The 14,441-nt window shown below is 33.5% G+C and overlaps 1 protein-coding gene across 2 annotated transcripts; it reads left to right on the plus strand.

Annotated features, from left to right (window-relative positions):
• The first annotated feature begins 18 nt into the window (after positions 1–18).
• mesh (sushi domain containing 2 mesh) lies at positions 19–13,644 on the plus strand. 2 transcript variants are annotated; one of them, XM_089711548.1, is made up of 21 exons: positions 20–488; positions 3,480–3,718; positions 3,995–4,201; positions 4,418–4,576; positions 4,778–4,915; positions 5,118–5,286; positions 5,374–5,631; positions 5,725–6,064; positions 6,315–6,596; positions 6,791–6,923; positions 6,997–7,091; positions 7,406–7,524; positions 7,744–7,895; positions 8,210–8,318; positions 8,406–8,542; positions 8,684–8,813; positions 9,067–9,329; positions 10,031–10,135; positions 10,303–10,411; positions 12,288–12,444; positions 12,808–13,644. In XM_089711548.1, exons 1-21 carry the CDS (start codon positions 134–136, stop codon positions 13,121–13,123), a joined length of 3,972 nt encoding a protein of 1,323 aa, XP_089567674.1. In that variant the 5' UTR covers positions 20–133; the 3' UTR covers positions 13,124–13,644. The 2 variants fall into 2 exon arrangements, with proteins under 2 accessions (XP_089567673.1, XP_089567674.1); XM_089711547.1 differs by lacking the exons at positions 12,288–12,444; positions 12,808–13,644 and adding an exon at positions 10,511–11,863 and having other exon boundaries at positions 19–488.
• The last annotated feature ends 797 nt before the right edge of the window (positions 13,645–14,441 follow it).

Below are 14,441 nucleotides of genomic sequence, written 5' to 3' on the forward strand. Positions count from 1 at the left end.
CATTGGGCACACAATGTACCAAGACTAGTCACAAACTACAATAGCTCGCCACCTGTCGTCGCTGCAAATAATTATCAGTGAGATAAGCGACAAAGCCCAATATAATGTGATTGAAAGTTGTGAGTGAAAAACGATGGCTAACTTTAAATTAGCTTTAATACTTTTTATAGCTCTAAGTGCTAGTGTAATTGGACAAAATAATGTTAGTGATACAGAAAGAACTATTAGTGAAGACGTAATCGAAGAAGTGCCTGTTAATTATGTGGAAGATAAGTCAGAAAGTCCTATTCAAAAAGACCCAATAGAAGACCCCATAGAAATATTACCGGACTCAAATTTACAAGAGAAAAGTGGGAAATATCAAGTGCTTGAAGATGAATTAATAGGAGATGTGCCTAATAACTTGGAAGCAGTTGATTTAGATAATGTCCAGATTGAGAGGCAAATGGCCATACCCAGTACAACTTCTCAGACGAACACTGAATATGGTAAGACTTAATAATAGAAAAAAGTAGTTGATTATCGTCACGTTCACTTGTTAACTATAATTAATGAATCATGTTAGTGGAGTGCTTGACTCATTCAAGCTTAATAACAAATGATGATGATGTAGTCAGTAGTACTACGTTCATTAATAATTTCAGAACGGTTACTTTTTAATACAGAATTGATTCCTTAGGATTTTCACAGCCAAAACTATGCTTATTACGCTATTAGATGATTTTGAAAAGATCATGTTCCATAAAAACACTAAAGCAATCAACATTACGTACATGCTCATATAAATATAATAAATTTTATAATTTAAGTCCTTTTTATTAATAAAAATTTTTCATTGATAAACTGCCTACTTGTCTTCTTAGATGACGAATCTCATATCTAACGTCAACTAACTTAAATCTTTTCTCATTTGACCCAAAAACACGATCCTTGAGCTAACCGTACGATGAAATCATTCTTTTCAACACTATAAATTTCATGCGAGCTATTTGTTATCTGATAAAGTACTCGGCCCTTATCATCACCTAATTAGCTTTGGTGTTTACTGTGAACCTACGGTTCTATATCGTCATTTCTTTTTTAGCATTTTATAAGAATATTAAACGAGCCATATCAATTGCTTTAGGGTGCGCCCATTATCAGGTCATTCGCAATGCTTGTTGATAAAGCTGTATGAATATATATTGTAGTAACTTTATACGCTCATTATTGCATTTAATTTGATTCGTCTCAGTCCACAATCGTAAATTATTGCTGTTTACAAGATTGAGAAATGTACCTACACAACTGAACATCTTATTCACTGTTTGTGAAATTAGTAGTCAATATTCATGATTTACTGACCCCCGACCTCTGTGATCATCAATTAGGAAAACACGTGCAAAAATATCCTTTTAGTTTTCTTTTCTTATCGTTATTTCAATGAACAATGTCAATGTCACCAACTTTCCTAAATAAGAAAAGATGTTATTCAATTTTAATATGACAAATTAATTTTCATAATACTTTCACATCGTCAAAGAGACCACTTTTTAAGGATCTAATCTCTAGGCTCTAATCATAACTAACTAAATGCGTTCTTTTCACTGGTGATTTATAAATCATTGTGTAATATATTTAAAACAGGGGCTATAAATTCTTTCGACTACTAAAGTTTACAACTGAATATGTTAGTCATGCAGTACATTCGCCTGTACGGCCTGTTATTTATTTAACTCCCCAGTTTCTACGTAATACTTAAGTATCTATTAGTCATTGCAAGCTTTATCTTAAAGAACAAATACCACCCAGATTGAGTCATCATAAAATAATTAAACACATTAACATATTAAGTATGGTTAGAGAGAGTTAGAGAAGACGGAATAAAATGCAGTCAACTCCTTGATATATAGGATCCCTATATTCATTCCAATCAATGTTTAATTATTGTTAATTGAATTGGGCTACTCGTAAAGTGATAAATAAAACTGATTTTATTGATTCTAAGATACTGAATACTACCTACACAAATCTTCACAAGAAAACTTACGTTGTACCTTCAAATCACGTTGTTGCCTTTTCGTAAAGTAACACATCTTAAATCATATTACGTACTTCTATCCTGTGCTTATGGCCATCTTTTACCGTAAACAAACAAACTCTTTATCTTCTTTATCTATAATATAAAAATGAATCGCAAAATGTGTTGGTAAGCGCATAACTCGAGAACGGCTGAACCGATTTCGATAATTCTTTTTTTATTATATTCCTTGAAGTACGAGGATGGTTCTTATGTAGAGAAAACGTAAATATTATTTACCACGGGCGAAGCCGGGGCGGACCGCTAGTTACTAATATGGATAAGTACACAAGTGTTTCGAAAATGTACTACAATGTTCAGTATTATCATCTATTAGTCCATGGTATTATGAACTCTTTCCTTGGTTTCTTCAGCCTCATTGATACAATGATAAATGCTTATAACATTTGAATTATTGATAAGGGTTGAAGAAATTAGGTAAAATGTGAATGTAGTGTGTAACCAAATTTTATAAATTGTTAGATTTATTGATTTTTTTTAAGAAACGATGATCTTATAATAAATTCTGATCTCGTAGCAATTCTTGCATATCTTCCAGTAAAGTTTTCATCAAGATATTTTATCTAGGCGATCGTGATATTGTTCCTGGACCAAACAGTAGGGAAGGGCTGACATTTGACATGAAGAGATAAAAATGTGTACAATGTAATATTTTCAAAGTACATATTCACAGTTATATGTACATATGTTCCCCCTTTCGATTAGGTATAGGTAGATTTACGTAACAGCACTGCATTTTAAGGAAATATTGAAATATTTTTGGTAATTATACGTTACTTATAAATTTTATACTTGAAAGTAATAAAATATTAAATTGTATTCTGCAAGTTGATAAGTACTATTTCTACAAATAAGCCAGCTTTGTATGAAATCGATAACTTATCTATTTATCGGTGACTGGCTTTGATATTGATTCGGAATGTTATGTTCAATAGGATGCTTATTTTATTAAAACAAGTCACACATATGCCGTCTCTATTTATAAATGTGACAAGGTTCATTTTCTAACGATGTACTTGAATACACTTGGGGTTTTCCCTAGTCTAATATAATAGCATAAAGTTAATTCTAATGTTTCCATATTACAATTCCTTCATCTTATAATCAAATTAAAAATAAGACGCGACTATCTGGAATTTGGGACATAATGTAGAGTTAAAATTTAATTATCATACTTAACAGCTCTTTCACTGAAACTTCATTCGATTTGTTTCGCCAAATATATTTTCTTTTTTCACATGATTTTCACCTAAAACGTTATTAATTGTACTTTTATTTACTTTCACAATCGTGTTAAAAGACTAGGTGTTTACTGTATCTATAATGATTTAAATATGTCTTCTGCTCAACCTCTGGTATAATTAAATTTATAAAACGTAATAAATATTAAATTCTCTAGCTCACATCGACGGAAGAGTGTTACCGTCAATCAGCTACCAAAACAATGGGCAGCCCTACGTCATCACACAGCAGAGACTGCAGCAGATCCGAGGCAACTTCCTGTATTGGTTCTACGACCAGGGTGGTAGTGAGAACATTGGTGATTACCAGCGGGATATTCATACATCGACACCGCAGATTCACAAGAACTTCAACTTTCAATTGCCTTTCTTTGGATTTAGATTTAACTATACGAGAGTAAGTATCAAATAGTCTATCTTAGTAGTCTCTTAGTTACTATAGATTTAGATAACGTTATATTTGTGTTTATTTAATTATTCTTCAAATGAGTAAACTACAGGAGACAGAAAAGCAATAGGTTATATTTTGGTACGTTATTTAGTAACTTCGACGTCAGTTGCTTAATTTTCTATTGAAACCGTCCTGGTGTCAGGGCTCCATGTGAATTTTATTAGATTCATCCTTTCTTTACTTGTGAATTAGACACTGACGTTATTTAAATTCTTCTTTCAGCTGTCCATGAACGGTTACATATACTTCAGCGACCCCCCAGACCACTACACGTATCCCCTCTCGTTCCCTGTGCGAGATTGGCCTAATGTTAACGACCCGTCTTTCATTGGCATCTTCTTTAGCAAGTGCCGTATTGGAAGTCAGAGGCCAGAAGACCCGGATCAAAGGCGACCAGGTGTTTACTTCAGATTGGATAGGGACTTGCAGGTATGAAATTTTACCAGAATTTTTTGTAGGTTACTATGAAATAATCAAATCTTTGGCTTTCTGCCTCTGTAACTAAACATTTAAGTTTCCATTTTGCAACAACTGTGATGGATAAAGACAAGTTTTGAAATAGCAGTAATCAACTTTTCTTTTTGCATATCCTTCAGGTCTAGAAGACATGATTACTATAGAATTGTTTTGTTTATTTCATTTTAGACAAGAACAGATCAACTTGGTGTTGAGATGCGAGAGCGTATAACATGGGATATTCGTGAAGGTGTTATAGGTTCGAATACATTCTTCCCTAAACATGCTATCACAATTACTTGGAAGAATATGTCTTTCGCTGGAGGTATTGACAACTCTCTGTTTGTGGTAAGTTTTATAGCTTTGTCTTTCTTTTTTCAGTCATTATGATCTTTAAAATTTATGTCGCTTTAAATAATATTATAGTAGTTGAAACTACAATCGACTTTTATCGCTTCAATAATTATGAAACTCTTCATTGAGAAGTTTACTTCCTATTGATGGTTAGTAATTATTTGAGTAACCGATGTCTTTTATTCTTCTTTTTAGACGAACACATTCCAAATGGTTTTAGCTACCGATGAAGTTTTTACGTATGCTATATTTAATTACCTTGAAATTAACTGGAGTTCTCATACTGAAGCTGGTGGTGATACCACTACTGGAGAAGGAGGTGTACCAGCTTACGTAAGTAGATATTAATATTTAAAAAAATCGGCTCCTCCTATCTAACAGGTGGCTAGAGATAATTTATTTAAACTAAACACCATAAAAATGTGCAGTGGTCTTCCAAGGATTAGTTGTAGTAGTATGGAACAACAGAAAACAAATTTGTTTGCTACTCCACCTTTAACATAGAACTAGCTAATTATTCATGGTAATATTTTAGATTGGTTTCAACGCCGGTAACGCAACACGAAGCTACGAATATAAGCCCTATTCTCAAGCATCTGTTCTAAGAGATTTAACTGGAAGAGGCTGGGCTAACGGTTTTCCGGGACGACACATATTCCGAATCGATGAAAATATTCTCATGGGAACATGTAATAAAGATATAGGTCAGTAATCCATCACATCAAAATATATATTGTAAAGAATATTACAAATGTAATAGATTCTAATATTTCGTTGATATTTTTTTGTAGATGGTGCCAATCTGCCGCTAATGTTCGCTCCTGAATCTGGAAACATGCTTGGAGGAACAATTGTAAACATAACTGGTCCTTGTTTTAATCCTGATGATAGAATTACATGCAGATTTGATACAGAAGCAGTAACGGGTGCTGTGGTTGATGTGAACCGAGCTGTATGTGTGCAACCACGGTTTTATCATAATGGATATGCTAGATTCGAAGTTGCTATCAATAACGAACCGTATAAGTGGAAAGGAAAATTCTTTGTTGGTAAGTAGACAAACATTTTTAATTTACATATTAATATCCTAGAGTCTAAGTGGTATTTGATGAAATATTTTTTATTTATTTTTTTACTTATAGAAACACCTGCAACAGCAACTGAGAAAATATTCTTCCCTGACAATGCGATCCATGAAAGATATCCGCCAGAAATAAGAATCAAATGGGACCGTTTCAATTTAACAACAAACTTAAATGTACAGCTGCAAATAAGTTTGTGGGGATACAAGGAGGTTACTATCAGACCTCAACTCGAGTTCATAGACATGATTGAAGCTGGTGTCTCCAATACAGGGGAATATGTGATCAACCCACAGAACTTCCGTAACAGGGATAACATTATGCACAATGATATGCAGTTCGGTTTCCTCCAGATTAACTTGACGACACCGGAAGTGTTTAAAGGAGTTTCTATATCGCCGTAAGTAAAGTGAAAATTAATTGGCTATGATTAAACAATTAAAACTTTAGATAGTCCCATACTAATACAATATTGTTAGGTATATGGTTATAAGGTCAAAGTTAGTTTAGTGTAAACTTCTTTTACATAAATGAAAAATAATATTGCATAAGAGCTTTCTAATATGTTTGTAAATGCAAAAACTATTTCGTTCAAATATTCCTTTATGATTCGTGAACTCTTGAAACTAAATTATACGAAATATATTCAGGGTGCTTTGGAGTAGACCGATTCCACTCGGTTGGTACTTCGCTCCCCAGTGGGAGAAGCTTCACGGCCAACGATGGGCCCAATCCATGTGTAACAACTGGCTCAGAACCGATCGTTTCTTAAAGAACTTCGCTGCTCAAGTCTGGGTGTGTCCCTGTACCTTGGAACATGCACTCTTGGATAAGGGACGATTCCTACCAGACCCTAATTGTGACAAGGATACCAATCCGACTTGCAGATATCATTGGGGTGCAATCCATTGTGTTCGAAGTGCTTCGCCAAGGTAATCCATTAACAAATCCTAATATTTATAGTTATTTAAAATTATATTATGCATGTTCAAATTAAGAGTTTTTTTTTGTCGTGCAATATACTGAAACATTGTTAAATCTTAATATAAACGTTATTCTTTAAGTAATGATTGTATAATAAATAGTTAGTTACCGATTTTCTCTATAATAATTATAAATATTTCAGCCCGGAAGGTTCAGGTCAAGAATGCTGCTACGATAAGAATGGTTTCCTAATGTTGTCGTATGATCAAATGTGGGGTTCACGACCTCAGAGGTCGCACGACTTTGGCTTCACTCCTTACAACGAAGCCAACAAGGTATTTAGCAATTGAATTCTTGTTGTTTCATCTGTTTAGGTAAATGATGTATTAATTTAAAATATTTCCATAGGTGCCATCTTTATCCCATTGGTTCCACGATATGATACCGTTCTATCAATGCTGTATGTGGCAAGAGGAGCAAGCTGTTGGCTGCGAAACTTTCAGGTAATTAAATTGGTTAAAAAAAAGATTATTGAACTTTAGACAATATTATATCATAGACAAGACAACACCCATTCAGATTGTTATGTTTACTTGAAAGATAAATAAAAAACAATTAAATCGTACATATTCTGAATGCAATAAAAAATTGGCGACCTTGCATGACATTTTAAAGTAGCTAGGAAAAATGTAAGTATGTAAAGTTTTGAGTTTTGACCTTGGAAAATTTCAGGGTATATATTATGTTTCTTATTTATTCTTATTTGTTTTTCTATTTTTAATTGTTTTCAAATTTTCAACCATTGTATAACATTCAGATTCGAGCGTCGTCCCTCCCAGGACTGTGTGGCGTACCAGTCACCAGGCGTTGCTGGTATCTTCGGAGACCCTCATATTATTACTTTCGACGATCTACAATACACGTTCAATGGAAAAGGTAAAATATTTTTAAGCCGTAAACTTAAGCCTTACACAAGATACATTGAATGCAGACGTTTCGTGACTCTGTGCAAAGTACAAAGCATTTTTTGAAACTTATCTCCATAATTACACTTCTATGGAAAATAAGAGTGAAATCTGACACGGTCTAACTTTTCACGATCACGGATAAACGTCCCATTTCCTGACATAATACTTACAATATATTTCTTCACAGGTGAATACGTTCTAGTGAGGGTTGATCATCCTCAACTGAAACTAGACGTACAAGGTCGATTTGAACAAGTGGCGAGAAATATCTACGGTGCTGTTAATGCAACACATCTTACATCTATTGTATCAGCATCAAATAATTCAGTCCCGATCGAGGTAATCAACTTCTCCAACAAAATTCTTCATTTTCATTTTAAAGCTTACCACATCCTTTAAACTTCATTGATCCAGCAATGTTTTAACTCCTTTTAAAGGACTGATGGATTGATCAGATTTAATTCAATTTTGCAATCGCGACTTAAATATACTGAATTTAATTGCACTGTCTGTCTTTACTGTTTAAATATTTTTATACCTACCCTAAAACATGCTACTGATACTACTTTAAATTTTATAGAACACGTAGTAGTTCGGTAGTTCGGTGATATTATACTTATGTATTGTAATAAAATAGTTTTTATATTTATCAGGTGCGCTTGCGTCCTCAACATTCGCAATGGAGATACAGATTGGACGTGTTTGCTGATGGAAAAAGGATTTTCTTCGACCGACCTGCTCTTAGGGTTCAGTACTTCCCAGGTAATTAATATTTGATATTGTACTCTTCTATTACCTTAACTCGTTATACTTGAGATTAATGTATTGTGAATATTTTAATTATTTTAGGAGTAACTGTCTACCAACCGATGTACATTCTCAATCAATCTGAAATCGTGATCATGTTCTCTTCTGGTGCTGGAGTAGAAGTTGTAGAAAACAAAGGATTTATGACAGCAAGAGTTTATCTCCCTTGGAACTTTATGGTGAGTCTTAAATATAAATGAAAACGAAACATTCCTTTATGAAAAATTATATCTTAGCCTGTTACAAACCCAACTGAATAAAAATTATTTGAATACACAAGGTAATGATGATAAAAATAGAAACCAAACTAATTCTTGCAGAATCAAACGCGTGGCCTATTTGGAAATTGGTCTCTAGATGTAAACGACGACTTTGTGCGACCAGATGGAACCTTAGGGACGGTTGATTTGAACAACTTCCAGAGCGCGCATCGAGAATTTGCTCATTATTGTAAGTTTTAATAATTGTATCTACGTGATCTTAACGTTTTAAGTTTTCTGCCTTTGAAAAATTGCTTAATAAAAATTAAAAGCTTAAAAGCTTTGAAGTACAATAGTATATTTGAGTTCTAGAACCACAACCTTTTAATTTCACGTCAGGATTCGAAACAAATTTCTTGACTATCTAGAACAAATGTGGTTTTAGTTTAAGCTTCATATATAAATCATTGAAATTCTATATTAAATCTTCTCTTCTTATTTAGGGCAGCTTTCTGATCGAGAGCAAAAGGATATAGGTGTAGCATTATTCACGAGGGAATATGGTCGGACTGCAGCATATTTTAACGATGATCAATTTATACCCAATTTCATACGAGAACCAGCAAACTTCTTACCGGCAAATAGGTCACAGGATGTTGCAAGAGCTCTAGAAATATGTCAGGACTCATATCAATGTCGCTATGATTATGGTATGACGTTGAACAGAGATATGGCTGAATTTACCAAGAACTATTTGGCATCTATTGTAAGTAGACATATTAAATTAAATCTTTACTAATACCGCTTGCAAATATAATAGAAAACAAGACTTAGTTCAAAATTTCTAGATAATGTAAACCTAGAAGTTAAATCATACTATCCGTGGCCCGTGGGAAAAATAAGTTGTCATTGTATTCAACTGTTAACGTTTTTGTGATACCATCAACGGAATGAATCATCATCTTGCTTTATGAGCTATAATAATTATAGTATATTGTCGAGTGATGAGTCCTATATTGTAAATTTATATGAGTTTTGGTACTCTTGGTTTTTGTAAAGCTAAGAAAAATAAATTAAAGCTAAGGCTATGGAATGATCTATGGAAATTTACTCGCTGGATATAGGAGACTGAATCGAAATAGCTTTATTAATGCAATTGCGTTGAGATGTTTACTGTAAATAATTGCGTGTGTCCCTTGAATATATCAAAAGATGTCCATTGTTCTTTTAATTATGGTGTTCTTTCAAGGTCTTTATACGATGGAGAAACGTATTGAAAACTCAGTTTATAATCAACTCTCGTAGCAAAATTGCACATGCATTTTTGCAGCTGCATAGTTTTTTTGCATATTATTTAAATATTCTGTCTGTTTACATTGTATCTTCATTCGTGATTCCTAAACTACCTTGTTACGTTATTTGAGTTTTATTTTTCTAGTAATAAAATATGTGGATATTCATTTTTAGACGAACATTAAGGAGATCAATGCAAGGCGAGTGATAAGTTGCGGTATTTTAGAAACGCCTCGATTTGGACGAAAGAGTAATTTCTTCTTCACGCCTGGTACAAGGGTAAGTAAAATTTCTTCATTAATTTTATTTTTTAGCAGTCCAAGTTTTTATTCATTACATTTTAGCCTATGGCAATTTTTATGAGTAACATAATATACAAATAGAGAAGTATAGTTTGTATAGACTGGGGCCTTTTATGTATTTAAATTATTTTTTATTTTAATTAGGTGAACTTCGAATGCAACCAAAACTTTATTTTGACCGGCGACAAACGTCGTATTTGCGAGGACAACGGCAGGTGGAACCTTCCTGACTACGGCTATACTGAATGCTTACGTAAGTCTTATTGCAAAAATATTTAAAATTATTCTATTAAGTGTAAATAAATTTATAGGTCCTTGTGTTTATTTATTCTCACAAAACTTCTTATACCAGGTAACCAGGAGTATTCACAACGAACGTTATTCTTAACCTGGGGCATCATAGTGGCAATTATTCTACCGTTGTTACTGCTCATTTGCCTGTTTTGGTTCTGGTGCTATTACAAGCCAAAGTCAGAAGGCAAAGAGGGCTTCCGCTTCGAGGACATTCCGCGTTCGAAATCCGCATCACGACTTAATCTTAGATCCGCATCAATGGGGAACATAACAGACACAATGAAATCATCCACGTTACGTAGTCAGGACTCTGATAAGCCCAAATTACCTGATACACCCACCGAGGAAACCCCAATTAAAGCCGTAACTCGGTCAGCACCAGCGCCTCCTGGTGAACCTTTAGACGGGGACACTTCTGGTATAGGCTACACAGATTCGAGCAAAAGTGACAAATCCGATAAACCATCCTCTCTGAAAAAACGTCGCGGTTACGACAAAAGTTATAGAACAAATGAACCGTTACCTAACGCTCCAGAGGTCGATTTCCCAGAGAAACCCTTTGATTTATCTGAAGAAGATTTACTCTCAATAACCTCCCCTTCTGATTCAGAATCTAATAGAGATTCTACTCTCACGCGTCCCGCTAAAGATATAGAATTCTTGAAACCACGTCAAACCGGACGTCGCAACCTTCCAAGTGAATCTGGATACTCGACAAAGGAATCCGAAGATCCATATTCTCCAAAATATGAAGGTCGTTTCAGTCCCATATCGTCGCACTATTCCCCAACGTATTCAGAAATTTACTCACCACCCATCAGCCCTACTTCTGATAACAGCCCCAGAAATACATTCAACAATTCTGGTTTGCCAGAGCCTCCAAAGAGCGCTCCACCTACCGAAATCAAAACTTTCACTTTACCTCCACAAAGAGGAAAATCAGTTGAAACCCTTATTGACCCACCTACGACTGAAATACCTACATTTAGCAGTCGATCCACTATGGTGTAAAATTTTATAAATAACAAACTTACAATCCCACTGATATAAAAGTAAATAGAATAGGCATTAGGTTAACACTGCCAGGTGAATGACAATATTTGGAGACTGGCTTATTTATTAAGCGTCACAAATTAGTTAATTTATGCACTTATTTGTTTAGTAATTTTGAGATATATTTACAATTTTAAACGTGATGTGATTTTTCCCAGTGATGTCGTTACATAAGTATTAAATGTTTAATGAATGTTCAATAAATTGTTTTACACGTTTATAAATCACAGAGAGAGAGAATTTCTGTTCCGAGATACGGTAGAATAATTTCACTATAGTTTAATATTTAAGTATCTAAATTCCATAAAATAAGAAAGCAGGGAATAGCAAGGTTCGGTGGAATAGAAATTTTCTCGGTCATGTGATGTGTTTGTTTTTTAATTCCCCCCAACCTGCAGATATTGCTTGCTTTCTTATCAATATTATCATAAAGTACACACGAAAATGGGGTTACACGGCCAGTGAGGTGAGTTACTTTTATATCTAATTAAAGATAACACAATATTGCGTTTTTTTTTTTTCATTGTGATAAGTTAACAAATAATATTAAAAATCATTCCAAAATAAATAAATAATATTAAATTTGTTCTGATTTCTGGTGGATCTTTTGTGATGGTTGCATAGTTGTTACGCGTTTTATTTCAACCTAGCATTTCTATATTTCCGAATTATGCATATTCCTAACACTTTTTTCTCAACTTTACCTAACTCGTACACACCTCGTAAAAATCCAATTTCATTCCGCACATTTTCCTATCTATTAACATAAACTTCTTCTATAGGTAACCAAGAGTATTCTGCAAGAACTTTGGGGGCAACATGGGGCATAATAAGTGCTGTTATGGTCCCAATTGTCATTGTCCTGATTTGCATTGGATGGAGGATCTTCAAGCGAAGGAAGGAAGAGGAAAAGGAGGAGAACGAATATTTGAATATAAAGTAAGTTTGATTGAATTTAATGTATATAATTCCCTGATGTCTATGATTCAAGGGATGATTAGCATAGATTATTAAATAGATAATAGCTAGGTTCTATGATCTATCAACGTTTATAAATTAATGTACTACTAATAGGTAGCATTCCACTCGCTTTGCACATTGAATCGTGACTGCAATATAATAATTTATTATTTATCCTATTCTCTTTTTCTTTACAAAAACCAGCGCCAGGCGCCAATTAATAATTTAATAAATTAAACAACATTTCATTTAAATCGGTACAGTGGTCTAGCTGTGAAAACGGAACTGACCAACCGAAGGACTGTAGCATTTATAATGACGATAATATTTTTATAATTTCAGAACGCGGGCAATCGACCCAGATGACTCGGTCAAGGTAAATTCAGATGATGAATCCATTCCATACAAAAAGGACACAACAGAAGATAGCCCGGAGCCAACAGAGCCCGTGAAAGTAGTAGACTTGGATAACGACAACCAAGGATTTACATACGGGCAACCCCAAGCGTATAGTGAGAATATAGACACACAGGCACCGTATAATCAGAATCAACAACAACCAGTACCATATAATCAGAATCAACAACAACCAATGCCGTATAATCAGAATCAACAACCACCAGCAAGCCAATGGAGCGGTGAAACTGAAATAAACTAAAATAGCTTATTATGTAGCTTTAAATTTATGAATTATGTTCAAGATTTATTTTATGTATTATGAAAAAAAGTTAAATCACAACAACATATTGTACTGTTAAAGTTTTACCACAGTTTCATTGTGCAAAAATAATGTTTGAGTATATTTCCATGTTCAATATTTGAATAGTCTCACTGTCTCAAAAAGGTACAAAATTAAAAATAATGGATAATAATTAGTTTGCCGAATTTCCTGCGACAATTTAAGACTATTTACATTAACAACCCACCTCGATTAGAATTTAGTTTATTTAAAATTGTTTATTTTTAAGTCATGACAAAATATTCAGATTAAAATATTCTTTAGATTAAAAATTACCTGAGTCTTTATTTGCATGATAATATATGCCTACTAGTAGTTAGCAAAGTAATAGGTATGTAATTATAATACTATATGTGCCTAATATTTTTTCAAACGTATAATTATTATTGTTTTTCTATATTATGACCAGGCGCACCAATATTATACTACATGATAACTTGCTCCTATTCGAGTTAAATATTGGATTTTTTTATCAGATATAATACTTATTATGTAAAAGTTAATAAGTAAATAATAATATTTATATAAAGATTATAACGTTAATATTACATATAGGTATTGTTATTTAATACGTGTTACTACTAAGATTTTAAATGTTATGTAATTAATTATTTTATATTTTTTTCTTTGATCATAATAAATTTTTACTATCTATTATCGCGTTTTATTTTATCTGAAACATATATATTCTCTGTAAACATAAAAATATCATCAAATATAATATGACTACTTAAATTACTTAGGCATATTATATCCTATGGGTTGTTTATTTATGTTTATGTTATCCTCGGCAAAGTAGTTGTTGGGATGTCTGACACAGTAAGGGCTACTACCACCAGTGAACACCTTCAGAGGCGTAAGATCGTTTACAGGGGCCGTATTAATATGACCTCTTATTTCCAGACAGATTACGCCGTGAATTGCAGTGACTAGCAAATTCATATTATGATCGCACCACAGAGCTAGTAATTTATGTAATCGCAACCACTCTCCATACTAAACACAGTAGCATTCGCAATTCGTATGCCGATTTTGTATGCGCGTGTGGTTCATGCTGAAGCGTGCTAGACTCTCACATTATTACGGAATACAAACAATGGTCTATGGGTCTAATAGTAGACTGAGAATAAGTCCTATAGGTAGTTTTTTTGGTAAATAATATGAATAATTATTCTCACATTATTCTGGAAGATTATATTTTCGTACAATGGCAACCTTAGATGGCAACACACATAAG

This window comes from Colias philodice, chromosome 26, assembly GCF_061535455.1.
Source record: "Colias philodice isolate Cphi_HAF_F1 chromosome 26, ilColPhil1 Martin Lab GWU primary, whole genome shotgun sequence".
In the NCBI taxonomy this organism is placed as follows: domain Eukaryota; kingdom Metazoa; phylum Arthropoda; class Insecta; order Lepidoptera; family Pieridae; genus Colias; species Colias philodice.

Coding starts and splice junctions, on each gene's coding strand:
- mesh (XM_089711547.1), top strand. CDS start 134: ATGGCTAACTTTAAATTAGCTTTAATACTTTTTATAGCTCTAAGTGCT. Junction 8,543..8,683: donor ATCTCCCTTGGAACTTTATG/GTGAGTCTTAAA, acceptor TAATTCTTGCAG/AATCAAACGCGTGGCCTATT. Junction 10,136..10,302: donor TCTTCACGCCTGGTACAAGG/GTAAGTAAAATT, acceptor TATTTTAATTAG/GTGAACTTCGAATGCAACCA.